Source organism: Brassica napus, chromosome A5, assembly GCF_020379485.1.
Source record: "Brassica napus cultivar Da-Ae chromosome A5, Da-Ae, whole genome shotgun sequence".
NCBI lineage: Eukaryota > Viridiplantae > Streptophyta > Magnoliopsida > Brassicales > Brassicaceae > Brassica > Brassica napus.
In genome coordinates this window covers 8,318,888-8,339,495 of record NC_063438.1, presented here as the reverse complement: position 1 = coordinate 8,339,495, position 20,608 = coordinate 8,318,888, and the positions used below count along the sequence as shown (strand labels likewise).

The 20,608-nt window shown below is 32.1% G+C and overlaps 3 protein-coding genes across 5 annotated transcripts; 1 reads left to right on the top strand and 2 right to left on the bottom strand.

Annotated features, from left to right (window-relative positions):
- Positions 1–329: 329 nt before the first annotated feature.
- On the top strand, positions 330–4,382 carry LOC111198001 (probable 3-hydroxyisobutyryl-CoA hydrolase 3). Of its 2 annotated transcripts, XM_013893476.3 has the most exons (13): positions 330–441; positions 523–591; positions 654–717; positions 794–873; positions 1,288–1,371; positions 1,456–1,540; positions 1,623–1,708; positions 2,293–2,417; positions 2,697–2,757; positions 2,865–2,963; positions 3,030–3,131; positions 3,224–3,265; positions 3,344–4,382. In XM_013893476.3, exons 1-13 carry the CDS (start codon positions 367–369, stop codon positions 3,482–3,484), a joined length of 1,113 nt encoding a protein of 370 aa, XP_013748930.2. In that variant the 5' UTR covers positions 330–366; the 3' UTR covers positions 3,485–4,382. The 2 variants fall into 2 exon arrangements, with proteins under 2 accessions (XP_013748930.2, XP_048636851.1); XM_048780894.1 differs by having other exon boundaries at positions 2,865–3,131.
- A 1,529-nt stretch (positions 4,383–5,911) lies between these two features.
- On the bottom strand, positions 5,912–7,490 carry LOC125609444 (tropinone reductase homolog At2g30670-like). Of its 2 annotated transcripts, none has more exons than XM_048780892.1 (5): positions 7,411–7,490; positions 7,100–7,307; positions 6,772–6,988; positions 6,468–6,574; positions 5,912–6,361 (listed from the first exon to the last, which is right to left on the bottom strand). In XM_048780892.1, the coding sequence occupies exons 1-5, from the start codon at positions 7,473–7,475 to the stop codon at positions 6,170–6,172; spliced, it is 789 nt and encodes a 262-aa protein (XP_048636849.1). In that variant the 5' UTR covers positions 7,476–7,490; the 3' UTR covers positions 5,912–6,169. The 2 variants fall into 2 exon arrangements, with proteins under 2 accessions (XP_048636849.1, XP_048636850.1); XM_048780893.1 differs by having other exon boundaries at positions 5,913–6,361; positions 7,100–7,319; positions 7,385–7,464.
- A 6,900-nt stretch (positions 7,491–14,390) lies between these two features.
- LOC125609443 (splicing factor YJU2-like) lies at positions 14,391–20,308 on the bottom strand. The gene has a single exon (XM_048780891.1). The coding sequence runs from the start codon at positions 19,772–19,774 to the stop codon at positions 19,010–19,012; it is 765 nt and encodes a 254-aa protein (XP_048636848.1). The 5' UTR covers positions 19,775–20,308; the 3' UTR covers positions 14,391–19,009.
- Positions 20,309–20,608: the final 300 nt, after the last annotated feature.

Genomic DNA, 20,608 nt, shown 5'->3' with positions numbered 1-20,608 from the left:
GTCATCAACTATGTGAAAATACTTATACAAAAGTTACTAATAAACTAAAAATAATCTGATTAGTTATTTATTATCTAGAAACCCTAATAATTAGAATTTTGAAGATGTAACACCTAAATTTTATTTTTATAGTGAAACCAAACGATATTTTAAACACTATATATATGTATGCTTAATGTCTCTACAAGAATCATTCATTCATCCATAATCTTTAAGTAGAATTGTTTGGTAAGAAAGACGAAAAGAAGATGACAACAGCAGTCGAGATGGCCTCACACTCTCAGGTCTCTTTTCTCCTGTTTGCTACGCATCTAAAACGATCAATTCTTCTCCTCTCTCGCTAAATCAATTTATTAACAGGTTTTAATGGAAGATAAATATACTGTTAGAATCTTGACACTAAACAGACCAAACCAGATGAATGCTCTGTCTTGGAACATGGTATTGATTTCTTCCCTTGTTATTTCTTCCTCGCTTTCTTGCACTAGTCTTACATATTTGGTTTAAATGAATCTTCTCTAGATCACTCGGTTGCTGCAACTGTTCCTCGCATATAAGGATGACCCCAGAGTGAAACTAGTCATCCTAAAGGTAATCTATATCCTTACCTCTTCCAGTTTGCACAAGCTGCTATTGCAATAACTTTTCCACAGGGTCAGGGAAAAGCATTTTGTGCTGGTGGCGATGTTCGACCTGTTATTTGTGACATCGTACAAGGTATATAGCACCCTCCCATCTTTCTTTCTTGCTTACTTCCAGCTTCTAAGCGTTCTTTTCTATTTTCGAGGATTAGGCAAATGGAGACTCGGTGCTGATTTCTTATCAGATCAATACACGCTCAACTATGTCATGGCCACATATAGCAAAATTCAGGTATGTTGAGGTTGAAAAAATTGATGTTGGTTCAAAATATAGGATATGGGTAGTTCCATATATATACACTAATACGTTTAGTAAGCATTTATTATATAACAAAAGCATATATCATATAAAAACGTCATTGGAAAAGTTGGATCATTTTTGTAGAATGCCCATGATAATGAATCAAAATATTATATAAAATGTTTATGAATTAAAGTGAATATTTTATAGGCTATTTTGATAGTTTCTTTTAGGTTTCATTTTGTAATTTAATTTTTGTACGTAATTATATTGTTATTTCCTTTTATTTTGTTATTTTTCATCTACAAGTATTGAATAGTTGATTCATGGATTATGATCCAGGTTTGGATATCCAGATCCTTTTAGTGAGCTTCTCATATTTTCCATACTGTTTTCAATTTATAGATTTCAATTATGAATGGTATTGTCATGGGAGGCGGAGCTGGTGTCTCCATCCATGGTCGATTTCGTATTGCAACTGAGAAGACGGTATAGTTTTCTTAAACATGTTAATGGTTGACAAGTAGAGAGCGAGCTACGAATATGCTCATATCTTTGAGGCTTTTTTCAAAGGTTTTTGCCATGCCTGAGACAGAACTGGGGCTCTTTCCAGATGTAGGTGCCTCATACTTCTTGTCAAGGCTCCCTGGCTTTTTTGGTAACAAAATTCATTTGTTTTGCATGTAGACAAAATATTGAGCCTATCTCTTTTTCTCATCCTTCATGTCTTCTTTGTTCAGGAGAGTATGTTGGCCTCACAGGAGCTAGGTTAGATGGCGCCGAAATGCTTGCTTGTGGTCTTGCAACTCATTTTGTGCCTTCGACGGTATGAACTTTTAATATGCTTATGTCTTTAGTGTTTCCAATTGTCGGGATGGTAGCAACTTGCCAGCTAATGGACTATGGCACCTTGTGATGAAACCATAATGTTAAAAACGAGATTACCATTTTTTTGAACTAAGAGATTATGACACGCGATGAAAAAAATATTAGCATAGTAGTAACGTGTGCGTATATATTTGTATGCAGAAACTTGATAGCATAATTATGTAAATATATATAAAACAACTTTACTTTTTTTTGTTGGAAGAATTACAAGCATAGATGGTCAATTTTGGCCTATTAACCCCAATATATAGGTTTATCAATTAGCGCTATATTAAGACGCGATCAAAACACAAATATGGGTCCACCATTTATTGCACTATATCTATGTCTTTTGAGTAGTCTTGGGCTTGATGGTCTATGTTGATTGTTTAATTTATGTATGCTGATAACCAAACTTTATGTCTGTAAAATTTCCTAGTGTCTTTTTCCTTAACATTATAAAAGCCATTATATTTTAGATTATTGTTAGGCACTATTTGCTCCACCAAGAAACTTAACTTTTAAGGTTACTCCTTGTCACAGAGGTTGACTGCACTAGAAGCAGATCTTTGCAGAGTTGTTTCAAATGATCCAGATACCTTTTCCTCAAAAATTCTCAATGCATACACTCAGCATCCCCACCTGAAACAGCATAGTGCTTACCACAGGCATGTGTATATTATTTTCTCTCTTTTCACTTGTATTTGATCAGTTTAATTTGCTGGATCACTAGGTAAAGAGCTAAAACAATTTTTTCTATATATTTTTAGAAAAAAAAAATGATCTCTATATTTGACTATGATTGCATTTACATGTTTTGAAATGTTTCAACCTTGTCACCGCGTTAACTTTTAATCGTTATCCAATAGAAACCATTTCTTGGTTACATCTTCGATGAAAATAGTTTTGTTAGCTGCTTTAAAAAAAAAAACTGTTTCTATATGCAGGTTAGATGTTATTGATAAGTGCTTCTCGAGAAGAACGGTGGAAGAGATAATATCTGCACTTGTAAGTTTTTCATCAATATATAGGAAAATTTTACTTGCATGCATTCCTGAGTAACTGAATTACACTTTGACAATGTATTCTACCATCATTTCATATGTGTTGGTTAGGAGAGAGAGGCCATTCAGGAGCCAGATGAATGGATCTCAGCTACACTTCGAGCTTTGAAGAAGGCTTCACCAGCAAGCCTTAAAATCTCTCTTAGATCGGTTAGTTCCTCAAAATGTGTCACGTGTAGTAATGGGATAGAACTGACGTCCTGTATAAAATTTCAGATAAGAGAAGGACGGTTTCAGGAGGTGGGGCAGTGTCTTATCCGTGAGTATAGAATGGTGTGTCATGTGTTGAAGGGCGAACTAAGCAAAGATTTGGTGGAGGTATTTTCTGCTTTCCTGATTGATTGTATATCTTCGTTCTGAAACTGTCGTTATTGTAGAGGTCATTACAACACCGTGTCTTAATCACGCAGGGTGTCAGAGCCGTAGTGATAGACAAAGATAGGAAACCAAAGGTTTAACAGAAACTCGCCGTTTAATATTTGTGGTTATCTCATATTTGTTGATATAATGTCATAAATATTGACCTACAGTGGGAGCCACAGCGACTGGAGCAGGTGACGGATAACATGGTAGACCAGTACTTCAAGAGAATGGATGAAGAGGAGGGATGGGAGGATCTAAAGCTTCCACCAAGGATTAACTTGTCTTCTTCAATAATCGCAAAGCTGTGAATTCGAGAAGGTGATGGAACTGATGTGATTGTCCATTGTTGGAAGCATATCTTCCAATTTTCTCGTTGTTGCTTGTCACGCAATCTTTTTGAAAGTATTCAGTTAGTGTTCAATGGTGAGAGAATTGGTTTCCCTTATGTTTAAGGATTACGATTGTAAACTTCCTTTGCTTCCTTTATTTCATGTTTTAATCATAAATAAATAAAATAGCATACTTATGTTTTACCTTTTTTCTAAACCAACAATGACAATTTTTTTTAGGTCACAGTCTAAGCACATTTCCGTTGGTAAAAAACAAAAAGAAGCATCTCTATTTAATTTAAGATAATTCATTATCTTTTTAGATTTATTTATTTTGCTATTAACTGAACCAATCAGAAACGGAGTTTATGAGTAGAAATGGCCCATAGGACAGACGATTCAAGTGATGGATTATGACATATATCATGAGAGAACCTATTTATGTTTAATTTTTATATATTTTTATTAATTTTTATATTAAAAACTTTTTATAAGTGTTTATATGTAAACTTCATTTATGATATTTTGATAATATGAATATTTGTAAGAAAACTTGGCATTTTTGGAAGTTTTATTAATAAATACTCTGAGTAAATGTACTGTAAAATAGTAATTTTTAAAGATGGAAGTTTATATTAACAAATGATTTTAATATTGACTAACATTGGTTAACTTCATCAAGTTATCTATCAATTAATGCAACTGAATACTTTATGTAGTTTTAAGTTGACTTTTTATATATAAAATATATACTAGATCTTGACACACGCTTTCGAAATGAAAATATTTTTAATCATTTTGATAAAAAGTTGTATGAATTTTAAAATTTTTATTATAAAAATAATTTAAAAATTGTTCTGAGTTTCAAACCGCGTTTTCATATTAGACTCAGACCTGTGGTAAAACCAATTCATATATAATTCAGTTCAGAATTACTAAAAATTCGTTTATTGAAAAACTGATAAAATTTGGTAAAAATTCAAAAATTCGATATTACCCATAATTGGATAATGATTGATCCAATAAATCTCAAAAATCTGATAGTATTTTTAGAAAGATTGATTAATATTAGTATTAACTAGATTAAGACCCGTGTCTTTCACGGGATGAACATTATATATATAAATTATTTTATATCTTATATGTTTATAAAATATTATGAAATAATAAATATATATTGAATCATTAAAAAGTCATTATCCACTACTTATATAATTAAATAAGTGCAAACATATAAATAAATTTTATAATTCAAAAAAATATTTTTTCTATTTGATATGATATATAATTAAATTTAAATGATAGTAACATATATATGGTATATTTTAATATTAAAATTTATTAGATAATGTTTTTTGCTCATATTTTTTTTTATAAGTTGTATCCGTTATAGCAAAAAGTCTAAATCAGTGATAACAAAATTTTCACTGTGGGATTAATGGTTTAAGTAATTTATAATATTTTAAAAAATTAAGTTGTCAATATTTTTTCAATTGTTTTTAAAAAAAAATGTTCAAAGTAAATTTCACAATTAAGATATTTATGTATTTTTATATGGCATATAGTTTAATTTAAAATGATACATATATTTATATATCTTTTATTTCGATACTTATTAAATGAGACTTTCAACTTATATTATTTTTTAATTATTTGTATCATGTCATAACAAAAGTTTTAAATCATAGATCAAAAAATTTGAATTTGAAACTTTTAATAGTTTTATTAATTTATACTCGTTTTAAAAAATTCAAAACATAATATATAAATATTTTTTTTAAATTTTTATTATATGGTTACTATGATTGTTTAATTTATTTTAATAGCTTAAAATTAAACAAATATAATTATAATACACACTTATTTTTATCAAATCTTTATTATTCAAAATTATTAATTGTCATATATACTTTAGCCACATTAGGCAATTCCGTAATTTTATTTAAGGAAATATTGAAACATATTAATAATGTATTTATTGTGGTTTAATAAAAACCTTATTATATATTTAGATGGACCAACCTATTTCTCTAAGAACTCTAAGAATCATTCTAGTGATGACACGTGGCTACAAAAAAATGTTGCAATGCTTCTCAAATAATATATAAGGGATATGATATTCTAATTTTACTCTATTTTTTACTCTAAACATCATTTTGTAGTAAAATATACTCCAATTCTACTCTATTTTCAGTTCCAAAATGGAGTGATAGGTAACGTTAATCCATTTACTCATTACTCCATTTTAGAGTTAAATTTTTTTATTCACATGATAGTTCTTTTATTCTTTAATGTTTTTATTTCATATTTAAATTTTAAAAATAGTAAAATAACATGAAAAGAAATATGATTTCCATAAAAAATTATTCAATATTTTTTTATAAAGATGCATAAACTAATAAAAATACTAAAACTAAACATAAAAATAAAAAATAAATATAATATGAAATAAGTGATTTAATAATCCAGTAAATCATTTTTGGAACTGGCAAGATCGATGAAGTATTATCCAAACGATGAAAATGACCTGTTTAAAAAGTTTCTTGTTCGATTTTGGAAAATCAAAGATAGAGAAGCTCATTATTCATTATGAAATGCATCAATTGATAATTTGTGGAAAAAAATATTTCAATAATGAATTGCCACACAAACACAACTCTCGGCTCAAGCCTGTTGTTGGTAGGACAAACCATTCACAGTGAGACCTCCATCAACACAAATGGTTTGACCAGTAATATATGAAGCTGCGGGTAGACACAGAAAAGCCACAAGGGATGCAACCTCTTTTGGCTCTCCAGCGCGACCTAGTGGAGTTCTATTAAACAAACTCTTCTTGTAGCCGGCATTTCCGAGGAGCTGATTTTTTTTTCAAAAAAGAAAAAAAAAATAAGAGAATGAGAAGTGCATGAGATCATTTGAGGGAAAAAAGAAAAAAAAATCTGTAGAGTTTGTCGCTCATTACAGGTTGAGCCATAGCAGTCTGGATAAAATTAGGAGCAACAGCGTTGGCTCTTATGTTGTCACGTGCCCATTCACACGCCAAATTTCGTGCTAGTTGATTTATAGCTCCTACACATACACACAAAGAAAAAGATATACGTGTCAATCTAACAAAATTACTATCGTATTTTAACATCAAATTCATAAAAGATTTACATTAACTGAAAATTAACAGGTAATCGAAAATGTTCCTAAAAAATGTATAAAGTTAGAATTTTACATAATGTTAAACATATATGAATCCATAACACTATTGAGCCCAGTACCTTTGGTTAAACAGTAGATAGAGCCACCTTCCATCGATACAACTCCTCCAACAGACGAAATAAAGACAATGCTTCCAAATCCAGAAGCTTTTAGGAGAGGATGTGAAAGTTGGCTAAGATGATAAGCAGATTCTAAGTTTGTTGAAATATGGAACGAGAAATCGTCAGCCAGATATTCTGTTGTTGGCTTTGTGCGAAGTCCGCCAACGTTGTTCACCTATGTTGACCAAAACAAGAGTAGTAAAAGCCGTACTATATATATCACTATCTAATAGCCATTTTTTCCCAAAAGAATTTGTTTAATTTTTTTAAATTAAGCTTAACTTACAAGAATGTTGAGCTTGCCATCGAACATCATTGAGACGGTCTGCATAAGTGTTTCTCTAGCGGGACGTGAGGATACATCACAGATTGAGCCACTAACTTGAAACCCTTTCTTTTCCCATTCATTTAAACTTTGATTTAGCAGTATTTCAGATATGTCGCATACATGGATTCTAGCTCCAAAACCGGCTAGCTCATCTACTATGGCATGCCTAAAACAATCAAAATTAAATAAATTTAGCAAAAGATTATTATTATTTTTTTAACAAAGCAAAAGATTATATAATAGCAGAAGAGTAAAGGAGAAACACGAACCCAATTCCGCTGGCTCCACCTGTTACAAGAGCAGCCATCCCTTGAAGACTCCATCTTTTATCCATTTTTGTTTGCCACTGATTAGAAATGACCAAAGAAGCCACATAACATATATATATATATATATATATGCTAATTAAATAAATCAAATATACGTAGCCAATGACGTTTCGTAGAGTTGAAAATTCTAGCATTATTTAAAAATGAATTAGTGACAAACATTTAGAGAGAAAATTAGCTAAATGGCAAATGAAAAAATGCAAAATAATATTTTAATGTTCTGATTGTTAAATGTTACATGAAATGTATTTATTCATAACATATTATTTGTTTATGAATGTTGAATTTCCGAATAGACGTCCTAACAAACCATATATGAGATTGTACCTCAAATCTGGCTAGCTTTTCTATTATGACATGCCTAATTAACATTCCACAAAATAAAATAAAATAAATTTATCCAAACCTTAAACAAAATCAGAACAAATGAGTAGAATCCTAGAAAATATGATGTGTATATATTAAGTTAAAAAGACGAACCTTAAGTCACACAAGCCTTAATACCTTCGAGAAGACTCCTTAGAGAAGTTTATTCTTCTTCTTTTCTGAATAATATTGAAGTTTTTAGATTTTGTCGATTCGTACATTTCTCTCGAACGAAGTTCAAACCATATAATTTAGCTTTTTCAGAGATTAGGCCTCTCCCACATGTGTTTCCTAGACTTCTACGAAAGAACGCTAAATATATTGTACTAGCTCGCATGAAGTGCGGAGGTGGCAATGCGAAACACACAATGTTTCCTCGAGAACTCGTTTTCTAAGGTGATGGAAAACCTGAGTTTTGTCAAAACGTTTAAGGTAAAGAAGGCCATTGATCTCCTTAGATGAAGAAGCCAAATTCACTAGAGACGTTAGAGGACCATATTTGGCGCAGCATACGAACTAGATAATCAGCTCAACCAAGGGATTTGATAATCCTTCTTGGGACATGCTTTGCTCAATCAAGAGATTCAAAGAACCACGCTTGAGACCGGCTTCTTGTATTGATGAATTTAATCAAATCAAAAACAAGGAAAAAGAGAAACTCTTTAGTTTATTAATTATCAAAAACTGCTTTCTAATAAAGGAATACAAAGACTATAAATAAAACTCTCATCTAGGGTTTTCGGTATCCTAAAAGAGAAAATAAAAAGAAAATAAAAAACTTAATAATAATAAGGAAAACTTAAAGCCTATCGTAAATTACGATTCGTAACATTGGTTTCCTTGGCGTCCAAGCATGATGACGCTGCATCAATATTCTTGCTTCGATATTGAATAACCACTTGGACTGAGTGTTTTGGTAATCGGCTTCCTCCTTTTTTAGATTTGGACTGATGATTTCAATAACTTCTTATTTAAAATAAATACAAGTACTTTAAGATGCATACTAGGATAAGACATGTACCTTGCGCATGGTAAATTTATATGAAAATTATTTAAAAAATATCGCATGAAAAAATTATATTATTGATTGAATTAATATATTGGCCCTTAAACAATTTTTCAAAAACTTTTTTGTTAATTACATAATTTGTTTACTAATGAACTGATCCCATTTTTAAAAATATTTTATGTCAAAAAATTATTTATCGCATAAACACCTAACGTTTAGGCCAAAGAATCTCATGCCTACTATTTGGTTACAATGAAACTATGTGAGCTCGGTTTTATATCATGATTTAGCAATTTAAAAGTTAATTATGGTTATGAGAAGTTTACGTTCACGTGCCAATCCTATCTATCTTCGATATTTTTATCCTTTTGTGTCATTTTGGTTATTGTTCGGTATAAATATTGATTTTTGTGTTTATTCTCATTTATTTCTTTTATTTTGGCTTGAGATTTAGAAAATGCTTAAAATTCAAAATTATTAAAAAGATACATACTTAGGTTAAGATCTGCGACTTGTGCAGAATAAATACTTATTTTATATTTTTCTGCACATTATGAAATAATAAAATAATAATTATATATTAAATAACTAAGAAATCAGTTACTATAAATCAAATGACTGCTCTTGTTTATTCGCAATCATTTTAGAATAAATAAACCAAAACAATCAATTTTATCTATCGTATATGATATATAATTAAATTTAAACGATATGAAGTATATATATTAACATAAACACCTATTAAAATAAAATTATTTTTTATGATTTTATTATCCTGTATCTTATTATAGAAAAAAAAATAAACATTGATCACCAAAGTTTATGTGAGACTTTTAACAGTTTTAGTAATTTCTACTCGGTTAAAAAAATTCAAAATACAACATATACAAAAAATCTAAATTTTTATTATATGATTAATGTAATTATGTAATTTATTTTAATAGTAAATAATTAAACAAAAATGATAGAAAGCATATAGATTATTAGCAAATCTTCATAATTAAAAATCATTAATCCCTTATATATTAAAAGAGAAACATTGTAATAAATGCATTCATATTATAATAGACACGTGTCAGCCTCACAATGATTTGATAATAAATATGCTAATGCATTCACACTATAATCATAAATGTGTTCACACTATGTACTTTATATTTTTTTTTAATATAAAACTCACATACATAGTTCCAATAAAACTCTGGATTTTTCGGTTCGAATAAAGATAGATAACGAATCAAAAGTCAAACTCTATATATATTATTTTTATATTTACGGATAAAGTTGAACAAAATATTCATAAATTTTGATTCGATTCGTTATCTGTTTTGATTTGAACCAAAAAATCTGGATATTTGAAACTCTACGAAACAAATCAAATACTAAAATACAATATCAAAAAAAGAAGCAAATCACAAATACCAATATTTTTAGGAACATATATCTAATTCAATATCTTATATGCATATATATACATATATATAAAGAATTATATATATATGTTATATATATTATACTTTATATCAGTTTTAAAATATTTTTATGAATTAAATTTATTATATTAGGTACTAGAATTTAAAAGGTTATATAATGTTTTATTTTGTAATGAAATGTTATTATAAAAATTATTTTTAAAATTTTATTTTATTTACGAATCAAATAGGATATTCTTTAAAATTCTAAAACATTTCGGATATCTGAGTCACCGAATATCTAGGTGGCTAAAGATCGAATCGACAAGAATGCTTTCAAATACTCAGATATTTGATATGTGTCCACCCTGATTTACAGATATAATTTTATTTTCTTTATATAAAAAAATGACTAATGTCAAGGTCTTTTTTATTTTAAATTAATTTTAATTTTATCTTTATGTATTATTTTGTACAAAAATGTCATTTAATATTAATTAACAATATCTTTATATATTTTTCAACTATTTTATATACTTTTTACATAAACATACATGTGCACCTTGATGTGAGCAGCTTCTAACTAAGTATTAACCACAACTGAAGTATCTAATTTTTTTGAAAGTTGAAATATTTTTTCTTAATGCTTCTTTCACTACCGACCAAATTGTAGTGAAATGATTTGTCTTAATAATATTCTTTTCTATTTCTTAAACTATTATCTGTTTAAAAATTATAATATGAAACTATTGGTTCAACATAACGACTATCTAAAATTCATAATATGAAAATAAATAAATAGTATTAATTTTTGGTTTTTACTGAAAAAACCAAAAAATCAAACATTTTAACCGAATAAACTGAAATGAATATTAATTTAAAATAATAGTTATATTTTAGAAGATTAAAAACAAAAAAAACGTAAAACCTAACCAATATCCAGATAAAACAGATTTAGTGTTTTTTATTAAAAATGACGAAACTAATAATCACATCCCGCGCAAGGCGCGGATTATTACCTAGTTACTATATATATCATAATCACGTTAGATAATTCCGTATGTTTTATTTAAGGAAATAATATATAATAAATATCCACCTTGCTTTAGTTAATATCATAAGATATTATATAGTTGGTGTTACATGTTTCTAGTGAGATATAAAAATCGAATTGGACCAACATGTTTTTTAATTTTAATGTGAGTCTGACACGTAAGACTAATTAACTATTTAATTGATTGACACATAAATAAATGGTATTTTTTAGTTATTACAAAATTGAGGTTAAATCTTTTCAAATGTTACTCAATTAATATATTGGGGATTTGATAATATACCTCCTAGGAGTTTGACCAAATTAAAAAAAAAAAAAAGATAATGTACCTCCTAGTTGTTTGACCAAATAAAAGAAAAGATAATGTACCTCCTTTCTGCCGTAGCTAAGTTATATCCAAATAAGAAATGAACTATTTATTAATGAAAGGATACGTACAAAAGACGTAAAAACAAGTCTTTCACATTTGATCCAAGAAAATTACTTGAATCCATATTTAGAAACAAGAAAAGTCAGTCAATTTTGTTCGCCTGAACGCCATCTTTAATACAATAATAATACAAATCTGACCAAAGATCACTGCCTCACGCCAAAGAAGCATACCGAAAATTATAATATTAATAGGCACAAATATTTAGATTTACTAGGGGTGGCCGCGCGAAAGAATATAGTTTGTTGGTTATATCCAAGATCTAATTTATTTGATATTTTATTGTGGTCTTGAATTAGTCAAATGAGTGGGATGCAATCTGATTTTTTTTAAACACATTCATTGCAATCTGATTTGGCCTATGGTAATTGTATATTTATGTGTTACATAACCTATTATTTGTGAATGAACAGTGGTTACTTGATTTTACAATCGAAAATAGTGACAAAATAACTTGGTCATCTATATATGTTGTGCCTTTTCCATATGTGTTTTGGGAAATGATTTTCCTACAGATAAATCAAGAAGAGGTGGATTTTCTAAAATGCTTGCGCAAACAACATTTTGAAAATAAAAGAGAGTGATTTTTTCTTTCCAAAAGTAACATAAGTGTTAACTGCAGTAGGATCTTTAGTACAATCTCCTTCATCTTCTTCTTTTGAGGCAGAGTTTGTTTCCAAGTGCTCCAATGGCCATGAGATCTTTTCATCTTAAGACCAATTTTGTACTTAAAGCATGCCCTGACGAATCTTGAGCTATATATACATCATCAAACAGATCAACGATCTATAAAAAAATTTTAATGTATTAGTCTTCGTTGTATAAGAGTATTTACTCACACGAATCTGAAGTTGACACATGTTTTGTTCCAGTAAAAACTTTTTTAACCGAACTAAAAAATATGTATTCAACAATATCTGAAATTTACATGAGCAAAGAAAATTCATCTCAACACAAATTTTAAGTTTATATGGAAACAAAATTTCATGCTTCGGGAGCATAAATAAGCACATGTATGTGTGTGTATCAAAGAATTTATGTCGATGATCTTTTCTTTTTCCTTCAATAGCATTAGGAGATATAATGGTCCATGTGTTTCAAAACACAGTAAAAATAAATCCATGAAGCCAACAAATAAGATATTAGGTTAATGTTCTTATATACTCTCGGGATTTGGCGTCACCATTTCTGTAGCACTTTCATTGTGAACTTTACTGAATGTCAGTTCACAAAAGTCGCATACCTTATATATAAAAATGGATTAATATCACCTTTTGGATTTTTGAAAAGTTGATTGCAATCACTACCATAATTGAATAGTAAAAACATAATTAAGTGTATTTCTATAAGCAAAGATAAAAAGATACAATTCAAACTTCTTTTTTTTTTGGTGTAAACAAATCAAACATTTTACACCCTTACAAGAGTAAAAGCCATATGAGGAATCGCTACACCAAAGTTTCAAAGCATCCATGAAACCAATATATTATTGTGTTTCACAATTTGCTCAACACTTCCCGAGTTGCATTGAATTTATTTCTCAGAATTCTATGTGTGCTTATCCCAGAAGTAAATAACGTTGCCTTTCTTTGACTCTGAAGCCAACCAAAAGAGAAACTTGAAGTAAAGAAGATAACGTAGATTAGTGAAGGGGTATGATGAATTTGAATTGTTGTTCTATGAGCCTGTAAGCTTCTATTTTTAACTTGGTCTAATCATTCTGCATAAAGAGAGTGATATATCCTTATAGGATCTTGTCTCTTACCTAAAACCCAATTTTTATATATAAAGATTGTAATCTGAGAAGCCAAAATCTATTGCCTTCAACTGTAAGGTGTCTTCTTTTGAGGTAAATAGAAAATTCTGAAGCAAACAGTTTTAGGTATAAGATGGCGATAAAACATCAAATGTATAAGCAAAAGAAAGGGTCTTTAATCACCTCGGGTTTGAGATCTTGTTGTACGACACTTTGGAGATGACAAAATGCAATTATATACAATATTTGTATCATAATAGTCTTTGTATCTCCTCTGTGTACTGCCCCCTTACCATGAGAATATTCAATCCTAAAGCTCTCCTCCTTCACATAGATTAAAACAACAAAACACTTGTTAAAGATTCTCGTAGGCTGATATAGGAACAAACTCTAAACTAAAAGAGAGCTTACTCCATCACTGTATGGATATTATCATGATCCTAATACGCATCATAGAAATAAGGGAGGTCATCATGGCCAGACAAAGCTCTCAATATCTTCACTTCTCTACTCACATCTTCAATGGCAATAGCTGTCTTCATCTACACAACAAATTACAAACATTCTAATAGATCTCATCACTACAACAGAACCAGAAGATATCAAATCAAAAAGCACTAACCTTTTCTTTGAGAATAACTTTAACAGCGACTTGTTGTCCTTTGTTATCACCCATAAACTTGCATGACAAGTGTGTCAAAAATGGTCACGACCGACTTATCACAATCTCGTACTTGCTAGATAAACTCTTGGAGAATCCAAAGCTCTTATCCAAACCCACTCCACCTCCTTCAGCTTTGCTACTTTCAAGGATTGCCGTAGAGTGTGGCTTCAGGGAGCCGTGCGACTCGTGAGAACAGCTGTGACGGTTTTAGCCGGAGACGGAGGAGGAAACGGCCGTTCAAAGAATTTCTTAGTCGCAGAGTTCCCATGAATCGTCGGAGATCTGTTGGAGAAGTGAGCTGGAGTCGGACTGTAAAATGGAGGAAACCGCCATGATCTGTTTAATTTCACAGATGATTGGTAAAGGCAACTGTTACAGAAGGTGTGGTCCAGAAGCGTCGTGATTTGAAGACCACATCGGTTTTCCTATGCAACGCCAATTGACAGTGAAGTGTGAAGAAATGCAGGATTTTGTATGAGTTTTAAGTAGGAAGAAGCAATGAATCTGTGAGAACCATCAAGAAGGAGCTGCCTATTTATAGATCCAAAATCAAGAAGAAACTGAAGAGATCAAAGGTTGTGAAGTAATGAGAAGTAGTGGGGCTCGACTTAACTAAGATTAAATGTAAGGTTTATAGTTTCAGCATAAAGTGGTGAAGCTGTTACTCAGTTGTGGTGTATGACGAAGAAGCTGAGATTATGATTTAGAAGACGTCGGGGTTGAAGACGATACACAAACATAATATAGTCATGTTCGTTTGATAAACGCTGAGATCAGCGGCAGCGGCATAAAATAAAGCTACAACGAAAACAAATTTAATGGTGCTGAAACTAAAAGCAATCGCCGCTGGACTATCGGAGTTAAGAAAATGGAGATGTAATTGCCGCATAAATTTTCCGCGTCAGATTTGTTGGCTTCAACTTACCGCAGCGACTGAATAAACAATCCGGGTGTTGACTAACCTGTGTTGTATTCGTGGAGTTTATAGTGCAATTTCGAGCCGCCACCGCTTGCCGCCGCGTTTTGTAAACGAACATGGCTTATATCTAACTCTGGGCCAAACATACCAGAAGTCCAAATATTAAAAATTTCACAAAACCCAAAAAGATACATAATACAAAACAAACGACAAAGCCCGAAACATACGATCCGTAAATGACATTTTAAACGCAGGAGAGAGGGTGCTGATGTGTCACGATTTGCCCCTCCTTCCTTGCTGACGTGGACGCAGGAGGAGAGAGACAAGTCAACTTTATTATATAAGATTTCTTAGTCGCGGAGTTCCCATGAATCGTCGGAGATCTCTTGGAGAAGTGAGCTGGAGTCGGATTGTAAAATGGAGGAAACCGCCATGATCTGTTTAATTTCACAGATGATTGGTAAAGGCAACTGTTACAGAAGGTGTGGTCCAGAAGCGTCGTGATTTGAAGACCACATCGGTTTTCCTATGCAACGCCAATTAACAGTGAAGTGTGAAGAAATGCAGGATTTTGTATGAGTTTTAAGTAGGAAGAAGCAATGAATCTGTGAGAACCATCAAGAAGGAGCTGCCTATTTATAGATCCAAAATCAAGAAGAAACTGAAGAGATCAAAGGTTGTGAAGTAATGAGAAGTAGTGGGGCTCGACTTAACTAAGATTAAATGTAAGGTTTATAGTTTCAGCATAAAGTGGTGAAGCTGTTACTCAGTTGTGGTGTATGACGAAGAAGCTGAGATTATGATTTAGAAGACGTCGGGGTTGAAGACGATACACAAACATAATATAGTCATGTTCGTTTGATAAACGCTGAGATCAGCGGCAGCGGCATAAAATAAAGCTACAACGAAAACAAATTTAATGGTGCTGAAACTAAAAGCAATCGCCGCTGGACTATCGGAGTTAAGAAAATGGAGATGTAATTGCCGCATAAATTTTCCGCGTCAGATTTGTTGGCTTCAACTTACCGCAGCGACTGAATAAACAATCCGGGTGTTGACTAACCTGTGTTGTATTCGTGGAGTTTATAGTGCAATTTCGAGCCGCCACCGCTTGCCGCCGCGTTTTGTAAACGAACATGGCTTATATCTAACTCTGGGCCAAACATACCAGAAGTCCAAATATTAAAAATTTCACAAAACCCAAAAAGATACATAATACAAAACAAACGACAAAGCCCGAAACATACGATCCGTAAATGACATTTTAAACGCAGGAGAGAGGGTGCTGATGTGTCACGATTTGCCCCTCCTTCCTTGCTGACGTGGACGCAGGAGGAGAGAGGCAAGTCAACTTTATTATATAAGATTTCTTAGTCGCGGAGTTCCCATGAATCGTCGGAGATCTCTTGGAGAAGTGAGCTGGAGTCGGATTGTAAAATGGAGGAAACCGCCATGATCTGTTTAATTTCACAGATGATTGGTAAAGGCAACTGTTACAGAAGGTGTGGTCCAGAAGCGTCGTGATTTGAAGACCACATCGGTTTTCCTATGCAACGCCAATTAACAGTGAAGTGTGAAGAAATGCAGGATTTTGTATGAGTTTTAAGTAGGAAGAAGCAATGAATCTGTGAGAACCATCAAGAAGGAGCTGCCTATTTATAGATCCAAAATCACGAAGAAACTGAAGAGATCAAAGGTTGTGAAGTAATGAGAAGTAGTGGGGCTCGACTTAACTAAGATTAAATGTAAGGTTTATAGTTTCAGCATAAAGTGGTGAAGCTGTTACTCAGTTGTGGTGTATGACGAAAAAGCTGAGATTAGGATTTAGAAGACGTCGGGGTTGAAGACGATACACAAACATAATATAGTCATGTTCGTTTGATAAACGCTGAGATCAGCGGCAGCGGCATAAAATAAAGCTACAACGAAAACAAATTTAATGGTGCTGAAACTAAAAGCAATCGCCGCTGGACTATCGGAGTTAAGAAAATGGAGATGTAACTGCCGCAGAAATTTTCCGCGTCAGATTTGTTGGCTTCAACTTACCGCAGCGACTGAATAAACAATCCGGTGTTGACTAACCTGTGTTGTATTTGTGGAGTTTATAGTACAATTTCGAGTCGCCACCGCTTGTCGCCGCGTTTTGTAAACGAACAGGGCTTATATCTAACTCTGGGCCAAACATACCAGAAGTCCAAATATTAAAAATTTCACAAAACCCAAAAAGATACATAATACAAAACAAACGACAAAGCCCGAAACATACGATCCGTAAATGACATTTTAAACGCAGCAGAGAGGGTGCTGATGTGTCACGATTTGCCCCTTTTTTTTTGCTGACATGGACGCAGGAATAGAGAATCAAGTCAACTTTATTATATAAGATAGTCTTTTGTCGATTTCCTATTAAAGAAAAAAATGATTATTCGTTTTCACCCTTCACAAGCCACAGCGACTCAGCGACTCAGCGACTCAGCTCTTTAAAGATTCCACATTCGTTAACGTCAACGACCGTTGACTAGATTTGGAGATACTTTTACGTTCCATTTTCTTATCTCCCATATTTGCTGGATTATTACGTCTTAATCTCTAACAATAAGATAACTCATGAAACTATATATTTCCGACGAAAACAACATTGTTTCGATTCTCAGGTTCGTTTTCTTCTTGAAGATTTATTCAAATCACAAGAAAGGTCAAAATGTTAGTTTCCTCTTCTAATGCAAGCCTTTGAAACGTATCAAAACAGCTTATGGAATTAGAACACATCCGCATTTCAAAACCCGACCAAAAAGAGGAAGAAACTGAGTCACCATCACGAATAGAGGAAGTGATTCCTCTGTCTTGCGCATTTACGAGACAAAAGTATTGCCTTTCCGAGTCGAGAGAACGAGAAGAATCGATCAGAAGATAAGAAGCCTCATCCTTCTTTAACTGACAATCATGTCCGTGCAGATCGTTGGAGATTTTAATGGCCAATAGCCTCACGGTCCTGACGGACGGCGCTGCACATTTGCTGTCAGACGTGCCGGGTTTGAGCGTCTCTCTGCTAGCCATCAAGGTCTCAAGCTGGGAAGCGAATCCGAGAAACTCTTTCGGGTTTAAACGGCTTGAAGTTTTAGCAGCTTTCTTGTCTGTTCAGCTCATATGGCTTGTCTCTGGAGTCATAATACATGAACCCATTTAAAGACTTTTTAGCAGAAGCCGAGAGGCTAATGGTGAAACTATGTTTGGAATTTCGGCTTTCGGGTTTTTCATGAACTTGGTTATGATTGTTTGGTTAGGACATAACTACCATTCATTATTCTCTCAGAGTTTGAAACTTTACACACAAAGCTCTTTAGAATGCTCATTATGCAAAACCGCTACATTATCATACATTATCATCAAGATTACTTATTCACTGACAGATTTTCAAGAACAAGACAGTATTAGACAAGCTGTTATAGAACTGACCTAGTCTATCTAGGTTATTCTAAAGAGATCACATGTAGAATACGATGGTAAATCACAAAGGTTATACTTGATTTACAGGTTTGCAAATTGTTTGCATTTGCTCTTTCTAATGGATTTGGTTTATAGACATGATCCGGAAGGGTAAAAAAAAAAACTAACCTTGTCAAAAAGTTGCCGTATATTTTCTACACTTTATTTTGACTAACCTGCATTAACATACAATACTCCAAAAACGTTCTTATTTAAGCCAAATCACAGATTCAAAAGCAGAATTTTACAAAGACCAGGTTTTCAGTGTTTATAATGAGATCAGCTAAAATCACTAAAGCTTAACAGTAAGCTAAAATGTCGAATGTAGCATGCCTGCAATCTCATACAACTCAACAATTAAAAAAACTTAATAGAAAGACAATTTAACAATTTATTTATGCAAAATCCATCAAATTAATCAGGAACGATCAAAAAACCTTAGCTTACTTCTCCTCATCGCTGTCTGAGCCGTAGTTGTGACATAGAGATTCGAGCCCCCTTGTTAGCTTTGCAGTCTTCTTGGAGACTATGCGAACAGAAGAGATTTGAATGGGATATGTACCGTTAACACGTCTATTAGGCTTCTTCTTCTCCTTATCAAACACCTCATAATTTTTCTCTTCATCAATCCTTGTCCGCTTACCAAATTTTATAGACTTAATGAGCAATTCTTCCTCCACGTTCTCTTCTTCTTGTTTTTTTCTTCTATTCAAAGCCTCAAGCAGTGATTCTAAGCTCACCGAGGCTCGTCTAGACTTCATAGACTTCATCTCATCAAGCGCAGCCATAACTTCAATCTCTCTTTTAGATACCATAGTTCTCTTCTCTAACGACTCCAAGGCGTTTTCAGCTACCTCATGCTTTTCCTCTTCCTCGAGTCCATTATAAACTCCAACTGCACCTGATTCGACAGTATAACCCGAGTTCTTTGAATCGGTTTTAATTGTCACCTCTGCCGAGCAGTTGGTGCACTTGATGTAAAACCTGTGGAGTTTAATCCCTAGGTACGTCTCGTTGATGACTTCTTCTTCACGGCAATTGAATTTAGTGCCTTCCGACATGTAATTACCACATGTGTTACAACGAATACGAACCGGTAGCATAAATCGAATCTTCTTTTGCTGGTTGTTCGGTTTACGGAGACGGGGTATTTTCTTCGGATCAAAATCTGGCGGAATATACTTGTTTGGGACTTTGCGTTCTCCCATAATTATCTTCAGAGCACACAGAACGATTGAATGAACAAAAGGGTTTCGCAGCTATTGGATCGCTGTCCCTTAGACACCTATTTATAAGAAAACAGCTCTTGGTGTTTCCTTTTCTCTGTTTCCTAGAAAACACATGTTTCCTTTTCTTTGTTGGTTAATTCAATGGTTTATTACATTAAAACCATTAGTGAATTGAGTTTATTATAGATTGTCATTATTAATATTACTAGTGCTCTTCCGGCTTTACGCGCCGGGTTCGTATCTTTTATTTTGTAATAAATTTAAAATTATTTTTTTGGTATTAGTGAATAAAATATTTTCAAATATATGAAGATAAAACTATGTTGAAAGAGAATGATAATTTGTTCGATCCATTTGATAGTGATTATCTACCATAGTGTATTACATTGTTTTGAAGTTGCTTAGGTCAGAGAGAAATAGCATAAATGATTTTTAATTTTCTGTATTTTGTGTTATATTATTAACCATTAATTACATTAGCATATCACTATTATAAATTTTGTTAGATTTAAAATGTACTCCCTCCGTTTCATAAAGATCCACATTATAGAAAAAAAATTGTTTCAAAAAGATACATTTTTGACCTTTTCAATGTATTATTTAATAAAAAATTGTAAATTTCAAAAAAATTTAATGGTGTTTATTGGATTTTTATTGGTTAAAAGTTATAGTAAATTGTTATTCACTAAAAAAAACAATGCATTTACAATCAAGTTTGAATATGTTTTCTTAATATGTGTGAAAAGTCTAAAATATGTATATTTATGAAACAGGGGAAGTACTATTTATATTATTTAATATATTTAATCAGAT

Coding starts and splice junctions, on each gene's coding strand:
- LOC125609443 (XM_048780891.1), bottom strand. CDS start 19,774: ATGGGAGAACGCAAAGTCCCAAACAAGTATATTCCGCCAGATTTTGAT.
- LOC125609444 (XM_048780893.1), bottom strand. CDS start 7,464: ATGGAGTCTTCAAGGGATGGCTGCTCTTGTAACAGGTGGAGCCAGCGG. Junction 7,320..7,384: donor GTTTCTCCTTTACTCTTCTG/CTATTATATAAT, acceptor TTTATTTAATTT/TGATTGTTTTAGGCATGCCA. Junction 6,575..6,771: donor TATCTACTGTTTAACCAAAG/GTACTGGGCTCA, acceptor GTGTATGTGTAG/GAGCTATAAATCAACTAGCA.
- LOC111198001 (XM_048780894.1), top strand. CDS start 367: ATGGAAGATAAATATACTGTTAGAATCTTGACACTAAACAGACCAAAC. Junction 592..653: donor TGAAACTAGTCATCCTAAAG/GTAATCTATATC, acceptor ACTTTTCCACAG/GGTCAGGGAAAAGCATTTTG. Junction 1,541..1,622: donor AAGGCTCCCTGGCTTTTTTG/GTAACAAAATTC, acceptor TTCTTTGTTCAG/GAGAGTATGTTGGCCTCACA.